Source organism: Megalobrama amblycephala, linkage group LG17, assembly GCF_018812025.1.
Source record: "Megalobrama amblycephala isolate DHTTF-2021 linkage group LG17, ASM1881202v1, whole genome shotgun sequence".
NCBI lineage: Eukaryota > Metazoa > Chordata > Actinopteri > Cypriniformes > Xenocyprididae > Megalobrama > Megalobrama amblycephala.
This window is the reverse complement of record NC_063060.1, coordinates 18,864,030-18,885,419: the sequence shown is the minus strand read 5'-3', so window position 1 is coordinate 18,885,419 and position 21,390 is coordinate 18,864,030. Positions and strand designations below refer to the sequence as shown.

The following is a 21,390-nucleotide window of genomic DNA, read 5'->3' as shown; positions in this document are numbered from 1 at the left end:
CCCGCCCTGGTCGCCATAATATATATTTTTTTCTTTTCATTTCATCAGAATTATTTAAACACAAATCAAGAGAATGTTGTCTCAAACACATTATGAAAACTGATAAAACTCAAAAGTTTCTCTCCAAAGCTAAAATGACTGAAATTTGTAATAGTGATTATGATAATTCTAAATAATATTAATGTTTTCATATTAAAAGATATAAAAGAATTTACAAAAGAGCATTTATTCCGCAATCACAAACAATATGGTTGAGATCTATGTTTGTATTTATTACAGTTTATCACTGAGAAGTAGAATAATCATAAAAAATACAAATCTCAATTCAAACACCCATGTAGTCTTATTCCAAAATGACAGCAATTCAGCTATATGTCTATTAAACCTTTGCCAAGTACGATCACTGCGAACATTCATATCTGCATTGGTGCTGCTGCTGACTCAGAGAGAACAGTTGTCATGTAGTTATGAAACCACTTCACAAATGTCTTTTTAACCACACAGTATCATTATTTCTGTGTTACAAATATATTATCTACAGTAGCAATAAAAATAGAGTAAATCACCTTTTGAAAGTAACCTAAGTAACATAGTGCTTCAAATAATGATTGTATCGATTAAATCATCACACCAGTAGGTGGCGACAAGTGACTGTTAGAAAATGTTTTGTCATTGAATCATTCATTCAAGAGATTCGTTCAAAAATGATGCTTCATCCAGTAATGAAACAAGAGTCATCAAATCATTCATTCAAATCGATTTTTAAAAAAAAATAATTCATTCAGATTAAATAAACATTTTAAATAGACTGCATCCTCTAGTAAATTAAATGTTATTTTGTTTAGTTGTCTGTTCAGAATCATAGGAGAATTGTGATCTCTATTTGAAACAAACAAACAAACAAACAAAAAAATTGTGATTCTCATCCAGAATCATGAAGCAAAATGCACAAGTGTCTTATGAAGGACCACAGCTTTGATTTTGGGATTTAACCTCTTGATATCTGGCAACCCCAAAAATGAAAACTGGAGGAGGCTTTTTAAGAAACTATAGAGAGATTTTGGTAAAGTTGTTCTTTTTTTCAGCAACAATATTGCGTACTGATATAGTTAGTCTAGTCTATGTTGTTGTAGTCTAATATTGTGGTTTCGTTTTATTCATAGAAAAAAAAAAAAAGGTAATCCAACATTTTCCATCATAGTTTTCATTAACGAAATAAGAAATAAATGTGTTATTTTGCCACTAAAAAGACTTAACACAAAAGATTCAAATTTTTTAGCCCTGAAGTGGTACTTCACAAGAATCTCATCTCATGTAATGGTTCTATAATTACATTTGCAGGCACTAATGTTTCCCCAAACACTATGGCATGCATTGCCTCAGAAGTCATTACGAAGAGTTTGCTGTTCTGCTTGGAGGATATTGGCCAAATTAACCAATGAATTACCTAAAGGAGAGTGGGGCATCTGGGATTAGATCCACTTCAAATCAACACATGCTGCGAGACCTTGTAAGCGAGACATGCAGTCTCGCTTTGGCAATACCGTTACGTACCTCTAGACCAAACAAACACAGTCTGCCTGATATAAAAGAAATCATGAGATACGGTTTCCAGAAACTAAGACTAATCATCAGCATATCATAACATACGTCAAAAGGATATGAAGCAAGACAACAGATCCCGGTAAACTCTAAATGAGCCATACGCTTGTTTTTGTTGCAATAATATCTGAATTTCTGCAGTTTCGAGAGCATTCATGTGAAAACATGCCTGTGGAGGTTTCCGTGTCAGTTTTGTAAGAGCTTCTAATATCCCTAACGCACATTTGAGGAGGCTTAGGCAAAAAGCCTTCAGCAAAGTGAGTAAATAACACAGCGATCGCAGATCTGGATATGTCAACATGGAGATGTGCTGCACAGTGATGATGAATTAGTTCCGTTGTACTGAACAGTAGAAGACTTCAGTGAATTAAAAGAGAGTAAATGGGAAGGAAAGAAAGAGGAAAAAGTTCAGCTGTTCTCACAAGTCTCAGCTGCAGAGAGCCTAGGGCTGGGAAAACCACATCTAGCAGGGCCTACATCCTAGATGCATATCACTGCAGTTCCTATGAGACATGCAATTTCAGCAAGTTAACTGAAATAGGATGAATTTGATTCAAGATTATTTTCTGATTATTGATGCTTGCCAAGATAAATGACATTCAATTATGATTGGGATGCAAACTACATCTATTCATTTATTAGCATTTTTCCATTGTTAGTTGGAAATACTTCAATTTAAAAGGAATTTTCCAGGTTAAATACAAGTCAGCGTTATAAATACAGCACATCTGTGGAATGCAATCACAGAAAATAATTTTGACAATTTTAACAAATATTTTGCCCTATAAATTTCCTACTGTTAGTGCAATTTGGTTTTTGTTTGTGTTCACAAAGTCAATCTAAATAATTTTCTATAGTAATTAAAATGTCTCTAAATGTTATCAGTAAAGCATAAAATGTTTGGTAACACTTTTTTTTTTTTTTTTTTTTGAAAAATTTCGTAAATTATGCATAATTACAAGTAGGGTTAGTTCACCCAAAAAGGAAAATTCTGTCATTAATTACTCACCCTTGTGTCGTTCCACACCTGTAAGACCTTCAGTCATCGGAACACAAATTAAGATATTTTTGATATCTTCAAAATCCATTGCCAGCAAGATAATTAACACATTTAGATGCCCAGAAAACCTTAAAACAGTTCATGTGACTACAGTGGTTCAACCTTAATGTTATGAAGTGACGAGAATACTTTTTGTGCACAAAAAAACAAAATAACGACTTTATTCAACAATATCTAGTGATGGGAGATTTCAAAACACTGGTTCATGAAGCTTCGAAGCTTTATGAATCTTTTGTTTCGAAGCAGTGGTTCAGAGCTTGTATCGAACTGCCAAAGCCACGTGATTTCAGTAAAAGAGGCCTGTCATAAGTGTTTTGAAATTTCAATGGTTCATGAAGCTTCATGAAGCACTGTCCATCACTAGATATTGTTGAATAAAGTCGTTATTTTGTTTTTTTGGTGCACAAAAAGTATTCTCGTCGCTTCATAACATTAAGGTTGAACCACTGTAGTCACATGAACTGTTTTAAACATGTCTTTAGTAGCTTTCTGGGCATCTGAAAGTGTTATTTATCTTGCTGGCAATGGAGGCCTCATTGAGCCATTGGATTTTATCAAAAATATCTTAATTTGTGTTCCGAAGATGAACAAAGGTCTTACGGGTGTGGAACAAAATGAGGGCGAATAATTAATAACAGAATTTTCATTTTTGGGTGAACTAACCCTTTAACACTAAACCAAACCCTAAACCTATAGTAAAGCACGTGTTGTAATATAATAGCGCTTTTCCACTGCATGGTATGACTCGGCTCGGCACGGGACGGCTCGGCTCGCTTTACTTTGGCTCAGTTTGCTTTTCTACTAGTTTAGTACCGGTTCAAAGTGGGTGGGAGACTGATCGTTATAGTTGTGCCGCCTCTACTGCCGTGGATCCCTCCTCGGCTACCAATAAGAGAAATGTCTGCACCTCATCTACTGACCATGATACAGCCATTTCTTTTTTTAAGTTGCATGCCACTGACGTTTAAAGCAAGTCGTTTAAAAAAGTTGTGTGAATAAGTGATACTGCGGTGGCTGTTGCTGACTATTTAAATCTAGCGGGTTTGGTGTCTCATGTCGCAAATCCAATGACGCTGGTAGTGATGATTCTCTCTGACCAATCAATGATCTGCTGTGTTTACACATCACATTTTAGTATTGGTACGGCTTGCCTGGAACCTCAATCGAGGTGGTACTACTTAAGTGAGCCGTACCATGCAGTGGAAAAGCACCATAATATTACACTGCAATGAGAACACGTTAAAATAAAGTGTGAGTAAACAAAGGGTGAAACATATTTTCCATTTTGACAGCTTTACTATCCATATTTTTAAAGAAACTAAAATATTCAAGAAGAAAAAAAAAGGGAAAATGGAAAAAACAAACAAATGAAAACTTGGAAAATTGCTGTCAATTTTATGCTGCAAAAGGTGCTATCAATAAAAATAACTTTATTTCCTCAGGAGTAATAAAGGTGTGTTTGTGTGAATCTAAAGACACAAACACACACACATACACAAAACAAAACAAAAAACTTTTATGACGTATATGTGTTGGGCTAAACGTGCTAAACGTTATATGTGCATATGACGGTATTTTTACCAGTGGAGAACTCACAAAGAGCTTATGAAATGTGTAATGGAGTCAAAACAGCGGCAGAAATTGCTCCGTCACACACACAAATGAAGATCTGCTGTGAGAAGACGTTGTTCTGACACCTGTACTGAACTGTAAAGGGCAATGTTGCAACTATGACGAGAAAAATCAGGTTTGCTCAAGCATTCTGTACTATTTAGAGAAGCATCTTGTGACATCACATCCTGTTTTTGGTTCTTTTAGATGCCTTTGTGTTTGGTTCCTTTTCAGGGGTCTCGTTCTGTTTATGTGGTTCGGATAGCAGCATTCACACTTATTCAATTTAACTATACTAACAGAGAAAACACACCAGGGTTCGTTTTAAAGGTGCCCTAGAATTAAAAATTGAATTTACCTTTGCATAGTTGAATAACAAGAGTTCAGTACATGGAAAAGACATACATTGAGTTTCAAACTCCATTGTTTCCTCCTTCTTATATAAATCTCATTTGTTTGAAAGACCTCCGGAAAACAGGCGAATCTCAATATAACACAGACTGTTACGTAACAGTCGGGGTGTACGCCCCAATATTTCCATATGCCAGCTCATGTTCAAGGCATTACACAAGGGCAGGACGTCTGGATGTGCACAGCTGAATCATCAGACTAGGTAAGCAAGCAAGGACAATAGCGAAAAATGGCAGATGGAGCAATAATAACTGACATGATCCATGATATCATGATATTTTTAGTGATATTTGTAAATTGTCTTTCTAAATGTTTCGTTAGCATTTTGCTAATGTACTGTTAAATGTGGTTAAAGTTACCATCATTTCTTACTGTATTCACGGAGACAAGACTGTCATTATTTTAAATTTTTTAAACACTTGCAGTCTGTATAATTCATAAACACAACTTCATTCTTTATAAATCTCTCCAACAGTGTGTAATGTTAGCTTTAGCCACGTAGCACTATCAAACTCATTCAGAATCAAATGTAAACATCCAAATAAATACCATACTTACGCGATTAGACATGCTGCATGACGAACACTTTGTAAAGAACAATTTTGAGGTTTATATTAGCTGTGTGAACTTTGTTGATGCTGTTAAAGGCAAGCGCGAGCTCCGTGGGCGAGGAGCGTGAGCATTTAAAGGGGCCGCAGCCTAAATCAGCTCATATTTAATGATGCCCCAAAATAGGCAGTTAAAAAAATTAATTAAAAAAAATCTATGGTGTATTTTGAGCTGAAACTTCACAGACACATTAAGGGGACACCTTAGACTTATATTACATCTTTTAAAAAAACGTTCTATGGCACCTTTAATCAAACCAAGCAAGTGTGAACACATCGTAAAAACAGATGTAAACTCTTAAAAAGAATTTGCATCACAGTAACGTCCTGAGTTCCAATTTGGCCTGGGTTATATCCTGACCCCATTGCCTCTCTCTCTCTCTCTCACCACTTTCCTGTTAGTTTTCCACTGTCCTATATAATAAAGGCAAAATGCCAATAAATAAAATAATCCCTCCGTAGCCATTCATCTGAAAGCAACTATACACTAAACAAAGCACGTAAACAAAGAGATCCATTACAATTCACTTCGTACACGTCTATATTTTCACAGCACGTCCTATACTGTGTAGAGGGAGTGTCACTGATAGCTGTATCACCTATCCCAGGGCATCTGCGGCCTGTTCGGATCAAGTGTTATTTTGAAACATGATCACCCAAGAAGACACAGGAGGTTATTGAGAGTTGAATGTTTCACTTTGGCTGAGGGAGATTTTCTTACAAGCTCTGCCATAAATGGAACGTTTTATGAACTTAAGTTATAAATTATGGTTTGAAAGGTCGGTCAGATGTGGTCAGGTTTGGGAAGAGGTGAATCAAAATGGTTACCTTTGCTTAAAAAGCAAAAACATCTTTCCTGACGTCTTACTAGTTTAGTCAGCAATACACTGACTACATCAATACGCTGACATGCTGAGATTTCAATTGGATATTTTGAGAAACATAATCTTGATATTTTAGGATAAAAGACTGTTCCAGACTTAAAAATGGTCCACTGTAAACCACAAATGTGTTACAGGCTCAATAAACTGCCTTTTTTTTTTTTTTTTTGGCACATTCTTGCATTAGTGTGCATTTTAGCGTATGTGCATCAGGAGCTGCTGGCCTAGAACTGTCATCCTGTTTCTCAATGTTTTCCTTTACTGTTTTCTCTCTTTTTTTCCTTTAAGGTTCGCTAAATATATACCTCATGGAATAATAAATGGAAACAGCACTTTTCAGTTCAAAGGGTCTGAGAACAAGCACCTGAACATCTAAGAACAATTCTAAAAAAAACCAAAAAACCAATTCCACATCCTCCCAGATTATCTGTCTGATACACATACATGAGTAACTAGATATCAGATACGTAGGGTTCATCTTAAGCGGTGTTATATTGCGATAGGACAACTGCCACTGTTTGATTAAATAGTAAAGTCAAATATTTGAGTAACTGTTTGACGCTTTATTCAGGACAGACTCTGTTTGCTGTGTTATTGCTTCTGTCAGAATCCTGTACAATGTGTTCCCTGCAATATTACACCTCAGTGATTTCCAATAGTGAATGAAATATAACCGCCAATGAAGGCCAGTGTGACGCACAACACAGTCAATGTCATGATGCTGTATTTTTAACCGGCTCTATTCGTTTATTCAAACATATGTTTAGATTTCAATTCATCCATACAGTGGCTTGAATACACCTCTTCTATGATGAGCATGTTTTTAATTTTAATATCAAATTTACATATTTCATTTTGATCATTTTGGGGGTATAAATCCAAATGTCTTTATATCCAAAATGCTTAAAAAAACTCTGGTAACACTTTACTTGAAGGGGTGTGCATAAGACTGACATGACACCTTCATAATCTTGACATGACACGTGTCATGAATATGAAGGAGGTTTTATGCATGTTTATGACAACTGTCATTAAATGTCATTCGCTCAATTATGTCATTTTTAATGCAAAGATGACATTGTTTGAGATGTCTTTGTTACGACAACTTGACATAAACCAACACATCATAACCTGTCAGTGTCTTTGTCATGACAACGTGACATTAGCAAAACATCATAACCTGTCATAAACATGACATAGCAGATTAATTATCAAACTTAAAAAACTATTTAGCTTTATGGGTTAACATTACATTACATTATTCTGGTAACACTTCAGTATAGGGAACACATATATAAACGATTAACTATGACTTTTCCCTCAATAAACTCTTAATTTACTGCTTATTATAGTTAATTGTTAGGTTTAGGTATTGGGTAGGATTAAGAATGTAGAATAAGATCATGCAGAATAAGGCATTAATATGTGCTTTATAAGTACTAATAAAGAGCCATATGAATGCTAATAGTAATAAGCAACTAGTTAAAAGACGTTAAAGTGTTACCATTATTTTATAACAGTGTCATCTTTTTTAAGAAATTTGAAATTGTCTATTATCTGACCTTCTGTTGGAGGAAACTTAAAAAAACAAAAAACAAAAACAAAAAAAAAACATGAAATGAAAAATAGTCATGACACTGTTATAAAATTATTTGTCAGAGTATTGTCACTTAATGACATTTTAATGACAAGTTCAATTTGTACCACTGTACTTGAGCTCAAGATACATATTTATGACACTATTATAATGGCCTCATGACAGCCAATGTCAAAACCAACCACATGACAGTTTAATGTAATGTTAACCCATAAAGCTAAATAATGTCAAGTTGTCATGACAAAGACACTGACAGGTTATGATGTATTGGTTTATGTCAAGTTGTCATAACTCGGACATCTCAAACAATGTCATCTTTGCATTAAAAATGACATAACAGAGCGAATGACACTTAATGACAGTTGTCATAAACATTCATAAAACCTGTGTCATGTCAGTCTTATGCACACCCCTTCAAGTAAAGTGTTACCAAAACTCTTTAAAAGAATTAAATTTAAACCTTATTAAGTAGTATTTTTGTTATTTCTTACTCTTTTTTTCCCCATTGACTTGGAATAAATTGTTTTTTGGAATAAATGATTCCTGATATTTACACACATACAGGGAATTAATTTCTAAGAACTTGCCACATTTGTTTTTAAAAGAGTTCCCCTTTCCCTACCTTGGATGAAATAAAAAAGAATCATGTAGTGTTCTTTTATATTGGTCAATTAAATGTGATGAGGAATCCTGTGGGATTTGCAGAAACTGCAGCTTCTCACGTGAAGCCACACCTTAATGAGATGTCAAGAACGAAAAAGGAAAGTTTCTTTTTTTCCAGCCTGAATTCCAAGATCTCTTTCCACCATAGTGGCTCACTCAATAATGGAAATACTATAAACTCCATGACGTGCAGGTTCAATGCACCATTTCCGGGGACATTCATGAGTTTCCAAACATAGTCCTCCAATGAGCTGGCAAACGTCACAGAATTATCTTGAGAATTAGCATATGTGATAACATGCAGAGATGAGAAGAGTCCATAGAAAGAAAGAAAGAAAGAAAGAAAGAAAGAAAGAAAGAAAGAAAGGTCTGTCAAAGGTTATCACAGCATTTTGCTCTAAATAGATTCTGGCCATTTAAAGCTCAGTCGCTGTCACTGCAATCAGCATGCAATCAAACTGTCAGAGCCGCCACACGACTGTGAACGACAAAGGAACTCAAAAACATGACACTTCTGTCACACAGCTCTTTCCTTTATTGCAGCAGTATGGAGAAACATTCAAAAACTGCAGTCCACTGAAGAAAACCCTCATTGTTCTCTGCCAAAGAGAGAGAGTCACTCCAGCAAATGAGGCACTGACTTCTACGCCAGTTTTAGGAAACTGCTCAACAGTTTATCAAAGCAGGAGGTCCGTTTTTTCCCCGACAAACTCATTTGACTTTCTCCGCAGCTCTTGAAACTCCAACCGCTTCAGCAGATGTGATTCTGGGAAAGCCAATCACCAGGGAGAGGCATCAAGACCCAGAAACAACCAGCCTTCACATGCTAAAGGCCCCTTAGCAACGGACAATTTTTTACAATCTCCCTCCTGGGAACTCAATAAGGAGCCATGAGTGGGTTCTGGTAACTCATCTTGAAAGAGCGTTCAGGACGGATGATGAAAACTTAGTAGAGGTGGAGGAGGAAGTATGCAGGTATTAAAGACAGGAAATTGATGCCGGGCATTAGGTTTTGCTGAGAGAAATCACAGCCGGCCGTCTGCAAAACCAATCACGGGGTCATGCAAAGCATGTGCAAACAGTGTGGGAGCTCGATGACAGATGAGGACAATGAGACAGCAAATCAGGATGGTGAAGAGACTGATATTTCAAGGCTTTTTGCATCTCACTTTTGTAAACGATGTGAAAATAGAATAAACATTATTGAGACAAAAATTCATGGTATCAGGCACGTGGAGTGAGTGATCTATGTTTAATCAGTGGCCGGAGACTTGTGTCAATGCATTTGCAAAAATAAGCATTTGTAGGCAGCAAGCAAAGCTTTTGCAAATGAATCAAGAAATCAAATTGTCGCTGAGAAGAGACTCATAATTTCCATTTGACACTATGTCAAGAGATTTTTCATCATTGTCTATTTTTATTCGTCATGTTTGTTTAATTTTCCTGATTAATATTATAATAAGGACATACATCATATCATCTTGATATAGCCAATATGATCATTAATTAAAAATTACAATTTAAACCCAAAGACAGTTTTGCCATTGAGTAGGCTGCCTTAAAACATAACAATCTTACAAAACACTAAAACCTTATTAACCGTATTAAAGGATTAGTTCACTTTCAAATTAAAATTTCCTGATAATTTACTCACCCCCATGTCATCCAAGATGTTCATGTCTTTCTTTCTTCAGTCAAAGAGAAATTAAGGTTTTTGATGAAAACATTCCAGGATTTTTCTCCATATAGTGGACTTCAATGGAGCCCAAACGGTTGAAGGTCAAAATTACAGTTTCAGTGCAGCTTCAAAGTGTTCTACACAATCCCAGATGAGGAATAAGGGTCTTATCTAGAGAAACCATTGCTCATTTTCTAAAAAAATAAAAAATTATATATGTTTTAATCATAAATGCTCATCTTGAACTAGCTCTCTTCTTCTCTATTAGAATTCCGGGAGTGTAGACACTGCTAAGTGTATTACTGCCCTCCACAGGTCAAAGTTCGAACTAATTGTTATATACTTACACTAGCATATTGTATATGACAATTTAGTTCAAACTTTGACCTGTGGAGGGCAGTAAACACTTAGCAGTGTCTACACTGCCAGAATTTTAACATTGAAGAAGAAGAGAGCTAGCTCAAGATGAGCATTTATGATTAAAACGTTTTTTTTTTTTTAGAAAATGAGCGATGGTTTCTCTAGATAAGACCCTTATTTCTCATCTGGGATCGCTGTAAACTGTAATTTTGACCTTCCACCGTTTGGGCTCCACTGAAGTTCACTATATGGAGAAAAATCCTGGAATGTTTTCATCAAAAACCTTAATTTCTTTTCAACTGAAGAAAGAAGGACATGGACATCTTGGATGACTTGGGGGTGAGTACATTTTCAGAAAATTTTAATTTGAAAGTGAACTAATCCTTTAAGTTAATTTTACAAAACACTAATAATAAAGATGTACAACATTAAAATGACATTTTTTGATTTTGTTGATATTTATTACAACACAAGTACTAGGGTCCCATGTACTTGTATATATATATATACATATGTTGATGTAAAATGCAAATATAAAATGGAGTTTTAAAGTTTAAAAGTTTCTCTTGTTCCTTTCTCAAAATTATGGAAAGCATTTTGAATTAGCCAAAAAGAAAATTTCCAGTTACCTCAACCTTTGGTGTCATTATGCTGTACCTGTTGAACTACAGGAAAGATGTAGGCGCACAGCATTCCTTTGCAATGATTTTTATTTATTGAGAAATTGTTAGTGTCAGAGAGAGTTAGAAACAGAGAGAAAGAGTTGTCATCACTGTTAACAGCACATGTTATTTACATTTATTTTTATCTGCCATGACAACGCGATGAAATGATGCCTGACAGTTTAACGTAACTGTCCTCCATCTTGGAACGTTCTGAGGCGGGGGAGGAAAGTAATGGGAAAGAAGAGCAGTATCACATCTCAAATTCATCTCACAATTAGGGGAAAATACAGGGTTGATGTATTTCCCAAGATCACTGGCTAAACAATTCATAATCCCAATGGAGAACATTGATGGTCTCCAACCATTAGTGGAAGAACTGACAATGATGGCTTTTCGAAGAAGGATATGTGACTACAGTAGAGGACAATTGGTTTATTGTGTAATTTTTATCTGCTACATGACAATTCAAAAAGGCTATTTATCATAAGAACAAGTTGAAATGGCAGACTAAGGAACAGAGTGATGTGCAATCTGTGTTTTTAAAAAAAATTAGGTGAGTCTATAATTATGCAAATGGTCGGTCTTTGTTAAATTTTATAGGGCTCACTGTTGGCAAAGATATCTGGGTGTTTTCCAGAGAAATCTGGATATAGATTGAAAATGCGGTATGATGCCTGGGGCTGAGGCAAAACACCCACAAGAGCAAACAAATCCATCTTTGACCTTCATTGTTAATAGGAAAAAAGCCAATCAGATTTTTCAGTAAATGAGAGAGACCTGAGGTTAACAGGAATCCCAAATGGAGAGTTAAACCTGGATAAATGTAAAGGAATTAATGAAATAAAAATAAAAAATTACTTTCCCTCATGTCATTTAAAACAGACTTTCTTCAGAGAACGGTTTTTACTGCATTGAAAATATTGGCAGCCACCAAAATGAATCTTCGTCCTGTTAAAGATTTATTTGATCATTTAATGTGATGATACCTGCTGTTCTGCAGTACCGGTACTCGTTGATAGCCGGCTGCTTTTAAGCGTTCCCGTGAATGTTTGTGTAAGTGCGTCAAAGGTTTCTATTTACAACATGTTTTTGCAGTGTTGAGCTTTTGTAGCCAATCACAGACATATCTATTGAGCGCATGAACGCAACTGCCTATCAGATGTGTTTAAGTTAGTCGGAATCCGCTCAACAGCACTCAAAACGGTAGAGTTTCGGTTCAGCGTGAGTTCTGCATGCTAACAAATCCTTTCATTATAACAAACAAAATGCCAATAAGAGATTCGTTGCACAGCTTTTTCGTAAGAGTGCAGCTTTGTGTACCTCACGTTGCAATTGACAGCTTCAGTAATTATAATGGCAGCAATCTTTTGCTGCAATCTTAATTGCAGCAAAAATTCCTCAGAATATCTGTAGTCATAGAGATTTGGTACAACATGATGGTGAGTAAATGATGACAGAATTTTTATTTGTGGGTGAACTGTACATGTAATCCCACATACTCCTTGGCAAAATGGTTTTTGGCTTTGAATTGTAATTTTTATGTATTGACAATATTGGCTATATAAAATACCAATATTGGGTATCAAAATTACACATTTTTTTGTATTCCAAGTTTTCTGTAGTTAAAATACCACACAAGAGTTCAACTCACTGACTCAATGATCTGGCTCCAGTGGTTGGAGGATAAGTTTATTAGTGAGTAATGACTTCAACTTTAGTCTGTTCCTTCCAAAACCATCGTATGACTTAGGAAGACTTGAAATATAGCACACGGGTCATATGGACTTATTTTTGGATATTTTTTATGGCGCAAACCTTCTCAAGAACAGCATCCTGTTAAGTTCTACAAAAGAAAGAAAGTCATATAGTTTTGGAATGACATGAGTAATAAGATAGAAATGAGTAAATGATGACAGACATTTCATATTTGAGTGAACTATCCCTTTAAAGGAAAATCTGGAAGATCATTGCTCACTGATATTCTCGAAAGTTCCTAAGCACGCCTTACACAACATGCCAGCGACTCGATAAAGAGTGGTACAGCACGTGAGGACTGTTTTGTTTAGCTGTTTTGAAATATTTGCGAGATCTGTCTTTTGGCTCACAAACAGGCAAGTTGCAAATGATTAGATGAGGCCTGACTCAACAAGCAGGCTCGATGAAGACACAATCGTACCATCTACTACATGAAATCTGACACACTAAATGTGCCTAGAATTCCCAAGATGAATCAAAAGTTGCATTACATGTTTTTGTGATTATATCCTCATTTATCCATACAGACTTTTTAAATCCTGAATGTTTCTACAAGGAACTGAACACAAAAAAGAAATGAAAATGAAGTCACATTTATATAATGTATTTATCCAAAGCAGCTTCATATTTTAGTATTTCTCACATTTTCAAAGCTGCTTCATTTTAATAAACAGGAAAGTCAGTGTTGCAAAGTTCATCAATTAGGAGTTCAATTCAGCTATAATAGTGTCATTATTCAGTTTAAGTCAGTTCAACGTTGATTTAATTCGGTTCAACAACATATCGTTTAAAAATTCTGTCTAAGACATTTTGAAGGATGTTTCAACTGTTTTTTTTGTCCATACAATGAAAATCATTGGGGTCTAATGTTGTTTTGGACCACTTTTTCTGTGTTGCACAGAAGAAATTAAATCATACAGGTTTAGAACGACATAAGGGTGAATAAATGATAGTTTTCATTTTGGAGTGAATATCCTTTTAAAGTCTCCTTTGAAAGTCTCTAAAATCACATACTGTATAGTTGGTACATTTGGTTTGAAACTTATTTTGTGACTGTAAAAAACGTATGTTATATATAGTACGAATGTGTGTAGTATGAATGAAATTTCACCATGTTTCACATGGCCTCATGAGATAGTCTCTGCCGGAATCTTGCCGGAAGTAGTAGGTCATTCGGGTACTTTTCCCCAACTGTTTGCCTATTATATAGTGAAAGTCCCTTTAAGACAAGTCATTTAACTCGGCAGCCATCTTTGAAACGCCTCTCGGGCATCCTGGGCATCATGCAATCTCTTTGAATGGGGAAACATCAAATTCTCCAAAACTGTTCGCCAACCTTACGATTAAATTTCATATTTGAAATCACCAATGAAATCAAACAACAACCGGCTCATAGATTTAGTTTCTAAACGCTCGAATCATGACAAAAATAGAAATCGGCTTTCCCAGATTCTAACGGCCGCTGAAGTGACGCGATGACTTTACCAGTCGGCGATTGGCTCTTATTTAGAAGGCGGGACTTATTCCGCCATATTGCGCTTTACACTTTCTCCCATTCAAAACAATATAGGTGCGTCCCAATTCGCGTACTTATGCACTATTCTATGACGTTTTTAAGTATAAATAGTGCGAGTAGTGCGTTCACACTGAAAATTCCAAAAAGAAAAAGTGCACTTTAAATACCCGGATGATGCACTAAATTAACGGAAAAAACGAAGTGTGGAATGTTGGACTCACTCAACTGTCGCAGCTTTAATTATGTAGTGGAGGATCGGACTCTGTTGTTAAATGACAAAATAACCTTATACAATTCACGCACTACATGGATGAATGCATAGTGCACAAGTACATAGTGTATAAGTGCATAGTGAATAGTGCGTCATTTGGGACGCAACTCGAGTGATACGTCTTGTGTTATTCTATAGTCTTTGATATAGTACGGAAGTAGGCATTTTTGGAGTTCGGACGCAGTGTTGGAAAGTGTTACAAAGTTCATCAATTATGAGTTCGATAACAGCATAGCGCTGCTCGTGTATTTCGGACTTCATTTACCCCTAAACGATGAACGAAAAATAACTTTGCTGTGAGTATATCGGGACCTTATCTTTGTGAGAGGAGCAGCATTTTACTTAAAAGCATAATAAGACTTTGACTTTTCTAGACATACTGTACACAACTATGCTGACAAACTCCATTCCAACACCTTTACTACCTCAAACCAGTCAAAGACTCAGACCCAGCAAACACAACTAAAGCTCATCTCACACGTATTTGTATGCTTTAACTCTGAGTCATCTCTGAGCCGTCCGGATGGGAGTTAGAAGTGTCTGTAGAAGACCTGTGAGTACAACTCACTCAGATGGACTAGATTAAATCTCAGTGCATAGACAAAACTAATTGAAACAAGCAAGTTCTTAGGGACTTTCTCATTTTGGAATAAATCTGGTCCAATAAAATTGGAATAAAACAAGAAACTTGAGTTTAAAGAATACAAGCTTATCCACTTTGATATGACAAGCTCTACTTTATAGCCCATCCCTTTATCAGAAGAATAGAGGAGTTTTGTCTGTACTATTGGTGATATACCCTTTGAAGCAACTTTGAAAAAGAAAAAAAAAAAAGCTTTTAACATTTAAATAATTTTCAGCATCCGTACCCACATATGGCTCTTACTGCACTAGTGATTTAGGTGACCACCTGAGAGACATTGTTCTAGGTCACAATGAGGCTGGACTGTATCCAGAGGTCAATGACAAACTAATGAAGGGAAAGAGACACTTGAAAGTCTATGTTGCATGTGGCTGGAGTGATGACCAAATGTGGGACATTTTACTGAAAATTCAAATATAGCTCAACACGGTGCACCAGCTACTTGGAATCTGGGCCAGTAAACGCATTTATCTGGTATTCACATGGATAGTCTATGAAGACTAAACAGCTGGTTCGGTCTTAAATATAACAGATAGCGGCAGCATTTCTCTGACCTTGAGCAAGGCACAACAGGGAGCCCGAAGACATTATAGGACGTCACAACTGTCCTCATTGATACTATAATACCCGTCCTCTAAACCACTATGGGGGCTGGAAAACTGGCTGTCAGTGCATTTCACAATGATAATGAGTGACCATGTAAACTTACTTGTTTAATATTCTTCTCATTTTATTATATACTTCCACTATATAAATTCCATATGTAATATAAAGCAATTCTAACAAACAAAAATCTGTATGAAAAGATAATGTCACTGATGATTGTCAAAACAGAACTTATTATTAAAGGAAGGTGATTCCTCTCTTGGCACTGTGACTGTAAACCTGAATGAGTCCAAATGAGGAAGCAGACTGTAATAAAGTGATTTGTGTGTGTCCCATCTGTCAGTATTGGCACAATCATGTGTTTACACACAGGACACCCCTGAGACCATCTAAATAATATGCAGAGTGGCATATAAACACACTTTAACAAATCTAATAAATGTGACAATCTCTAACACTAACATCATAGATTAAATAAGTGGCTTTAGTTAATTGCATTCATATCAAAGAAAATGCGGTGGACCTACTTATTAATATATATTTTAATTACCCTAAAGAAAAATGTGCTTCATGTGATTAAATCTATATGAAGTCAAATATAATATATAATATTATTTAAGCTGACTACATTTTGTTAAAGTGACAAAAGTCATTTTCAGGGTCAGATCAGGGGTACATCCTTCAGGTAACAACAAGCTTTCACAACACTAAAATTAAAAACTAAATTTTAAATTAAAGTGATTCAAAATTCATAACCTGCTGCTCACTGGACTTTTTCAACCACTTTGAATTTAATTAAGAAAATCAAGTTTAAACTTAAAAGACAAATAATTGAGAAAAGCAGAGATGTTGTTATAATTAAAAAAAAGTCATTTTTAGGTTGCCTGACACCACACAGCAGTCAAATTTGACAACAATCAATCAATCAATCAATCAATCAATTAACTGATAAAAGAAAATGTCTTCAAAATGTATGCCTATAATAAATTATGTTTTACAAATAGAGATATATAGTTGTATTAAGCTATTTCTAACTGATATGACCCATATAATAATAATAATAATTTTGGTAACAATTACAATTTACAATACGGTCTCATTTGTTAACATTAATTAATGCATTAACTAACATAAACTAACAATGAACAATATATTTTTACATTTGTTAACCTTTGTTAATGTTAGTTAATAAAAATTTTCAAGTTAGTTCACAGTGCACTAACTAATGTTAACAAATGCAACTTTTGATCTTAATAATGTATTAGTAAATGCTGAGATTAACATTAACTAAGATTAATAAATGCTGTTTAAGTGCATTGTTAGTCCATGTTATTTATCTAATATAGTTAACTAATGTTAACAAACAAAACCTTAATGTAAAGTGTTACCATAATGTCATAACTATGACCTTGTGTAGTTAGTTTTTTTTTATTATTATTATTATTTTGACTTGAATAAAACGAGTCAATTTACCATATGAAGCACATTTTAGATTACCTGATAAAATGTTTTAGGCTACAGTGCATAAATAGTTTCAGGCAATATCCTCTTCTCTTCGCCTCTACCATGCAATATAAAATCACGTCAGTGCCACCTTGTAGCACTGCACTAATGAACGCAAAGAAATCACAACCTTATTAAAAGTATGGGGTGGGGTCATACAGCCTCAAATCTGTGCTGGGAAGTGAAAAGTTGAAGGTTCAAACACAAGAAGGACTGATCCCTGCCTGAACTATAGACACTCAACCTCAGGTTGCTCCAGAAAGAATACTGTCTGTTTAAATGTCACGTTCGATAAAAGCGTCATTTAAAACACTAATTAGAGTCCAAGCAGAAGTTCTCTGTGGGACTGCGCACAAACTTCCACAATGTTCCCACGCTGTACATCTCTGGAGGTATGTGCGACGTTCCCATCAAGCTTTACTGGAGATCGTTCTCCAATCAACCTTCTCAAAGATGAAGGTTTAACCTTACACAACAAGCAGTTTCACAATACTCCTACCTTTCTTTTCCGGCGTCGCACAGAAGCTCCATGAGAGCAGTAAGGTAAAAATCAATCCGATCTCAGTTGGTCCTGCCATTTCTTGTGTTTAAAACCTCTCAGACTTCACTCCATAGTTTGAAGAGCTCTTCTTTCAGGGGTTTCTAAACGTATAGAGATCTTGCCTTCTCGTCTTCTTGAGAAAACTCGCTGGACTTGGCTGTAAACTTTGACAGCTCCTCCTCCGCGCTCGCGAACCTCAGCAGTGATAGAGTCCTCACACTGCTGGACAAAGCTGCGCTCGTGACGTCAGCAGCAGGGAGGATCGTGCGCGTGCAGCACGGCTTTCAGAAAGGTGGGAAAGTATACTTCAGGTAGGCTACTTATTGATTTAGGAATTTGTGACATCATTCATCTGCGAATGAAATCTTTAACTTGCTGTTATTTAACCAGGATGTCTGAAATAAAGTTTAGTAGCCTACACACACTTAACTGTTTTTGAAAGTCATAATGCATTACCAATTTTTTTATATTTATTTTATCCAAAATACAGAACAATAATGTATTGAAATAATGAATACAATTTAGAATAACTGTTTTCTATTTTAAAATATATTAAAATGTTTTTCCCTGTTATGTCAAAGTTGAATTTTCAGCATCATTACTCCAGTCTTCAGTGTCACATGATCCTACAGAAATCATTCTAATATGCTCAAGAAACATTTGTAATTATTGTTCGAAACAAGTGATCTACTTAATTTTTTTTTTTTGCATTCTCCAGGATTCTTAAATGAATAAAAAGCTCAAAAGAACAGCATTTATTTAAACTTTTCTGTAACGATGTAAACATCTTTACTGACACTTTTGATCAATTTAATGTATTCTTACTGAGTAAAAGTATTTTATATATATATATATATATATATATATATATATATATATATATATATATATACAGTACAGTCCAAAAGTTTGGAACCACTAAGAGGCTACATTTATTTTAATTAAAAATACAGTAAAAAACAGTAATATTGTGAAATATTATTACAATTTAAAATAACTGTGTACTATTTAAATATATTTGACAAAGTAATTTATTCCTGTGATGCAAAGCTGAATTTTCAGCATCGTTACTCCAGTCTTCAGTGTCACATGATCCTTCAGAAATCATTCTAATATGCTGATTTGCTGCTCAATAAACATTTATGATTATTTTCAATGTTGAAAACAGTTGTGTACTTTTTTTTTTTTTTTCCGGATTCCTTGATGAATAGAAAGTTCAAAAGAACAGCATTTATCTGAAATACAAAGCTTCTGTAGCATTATACACTACCGTTCAAAAGTTTGGGGTCAGTAAGAATTTTTATTTTTATTTTTTTGAAAAGAAATTAAAGAAATGAATACTTTTATTCAGCAAGGATGCATTAAATCAATCAAAAGTGGCAGAAAAGACATTTATAATGTTACAAAAGATTAGATTTCAGATAAACACTGTTCTTTTGAACTTTCTATTCATCAAATAATCCTGAAAAAAAATATTGTACACAAATATTTTGTACAATTGTACACATTAAATGTTTCTTGAGCAGCAGATCAGCATATTAGAATGATTTCTGAAGGATCATGTGACACTGAAGACTGGAGTAACGATGCTGAAAATTCAGCTTTGCCATCACAGGAATAAATTACTTTGTGAAATATATTCAAATAGAAAACAGTTATTTTAAATTGTAATAATATTTCACAATATTACTGTTTTTACTGTATTTTTAATTAAATAAATGTAGCCTTGGTGAGCAGACGAAATAGTTCACCCAAAAATGAAAATTATCCCATGATTTACTCATCCTCAAGCCAACACAATCAGAGATATATTTAAAAATATCGTTAGTCCTCCAAGGTTTATAGTTGTGAATAGGGGGACTGCGCTTTGAAGCCAAAAATAATGCATCCATCCGTAAAAAAGTAATCCATACGACTCCAGTGGGTTAATAAAAGCCTTCTGAAGCAAAGCGATGTGTTTTTATAAGAAAAATATCCATATTTAAAACTTTATAAATTCAAATTACTAGCTTCCGGCAGACAACCTTACACAGAATGCTCAAGTTGACTTGCGCCAAATGAGTAATCTTCTGACACAATGTATGATGCAGGATGTGGGAATATTGTTAACTAAGACACCTCTCACAGTTCAGACAAATAGAGCTGTTTTCTCTTATATCGAAATCCTCCGCCATTTCTCTTTAAAAATGATCGTTTTAGACTTATAATCCGTGACCGATAATTTGTTTTGCTCTATCCTCTGCACCTTATTTAAATTTATTAAGTTTTAAATATGGATATTTTTCTTACAAAATCGCATCACTTCACTTCAGAAGGCCTGAAGGCCTGTTAACCCCCTGTAGTTGTATGGATTACTTTTTTTATGGATGGATGCATTATTTTTGGCTTCAAAATGGCTTTACCACCATTATAAACCTTGGAGGACTAAGGATATTTTTAAATATATCTCTGATTGTGTTCGTCTGAAAGAAGATAGTGGTACAACCCTCAACATCTCAATGATGATGATATTTCTAATTTCTTTTTTGAAACTTGTAGCTGGTGAAGCTTCACTCTAAAAAATGCTGGGTTAAATATGGACAAACCCAGGGATTTTGTTGTTTTCACCCAGCCATTTTTTTCAACCAATTTTGGATTAATTTTTTTAGCCAGCAATATAGTACTATAGTAAAAGGCATGTTTTTGCTCACCCCTAAATAGGGGCAAATTTGACCAGACCAGAGACTTATATTACATCTTGTGAAAGAGGGCATAATAGGTGCCCTTTAACCCAACCTGCTGGGTTTGTCCATATTTAACCCAACTTAGGTTGTTTTTAACCCAGCATTTTTTAGAGTGTTGTCGAAATCAAAGTATAAAAGTCAAAAAAGTCAAGTCACCTTTATTTTTTATAGTGCTTTATACAATAGAAATTGTTTCAAAGCAATTTCATAATAATAAACTGGAGCATAACAAAATTAATATTGATAAATGATAACAAAATTAAACTTCATCAAATAAGTTCATTCTGCTGTAAACCTTAGCATAATTCAGCTCAGTTCAGTTCAGTGATGATTCAGTTAAGACATTATCTGTATAATGTTCAGTTCAGCTAAGCAGCTCTATACTGAAGACAATTGTGTAGTCATTTAGCTCAATTCAGTTCAAGTTTTGGTCTCATCCGATAGTGTCAGTGCAGTTAAATCAGTAATATTGCTGGTATATAAAATGTCCATAACTAAGCAAGCCAACGGCGACAATGGCAAGGAACCCAAACTCCATTGGTGACAAAAAAGTCTCAGTGGGGGGGACCCATTCTTCTCTGGCCTTGATGAACAAGCATGGTGTGATATTGATCAGGATACATCACATGGACATTAAGTGGGAAGGAAGAGTTGTCTGTCCAGCATGTTGAAATGTGAATGTTGCTGTTTAGCCGG

At 35.0% G+C, this 21,390-nt stretch overlaps 1 protein-coding gene across 1 annotated transcript in view; it reads right to left on the bottom strand.

Moving 5' to 3' along the window:
• Positions 1-18,210, bottom strand: part of egfra (epidermal growth factor receptor a (erythroblastic leukemia viral (v-erb-b) oncogene homolog, avian)) — an 83,562-nt gene extending 65,352 nt beyond the window's left edge. Inside the window, exon 1 of the mRNA XM_048163234.1 lies at positions 17,930-18,210. Coding sequence (XP_048019191.1) covers positions 17,930-18,008 — 79 coding nt within the window. The 5' untranslated portion in view covers positions 18,009-18,210. The remainder of the gene's footprint in view (positions 1-17,929) is intronic.
• Between the last annotated feature and the right edge of the window lie 3,180 nt (positions 18,211-21,390).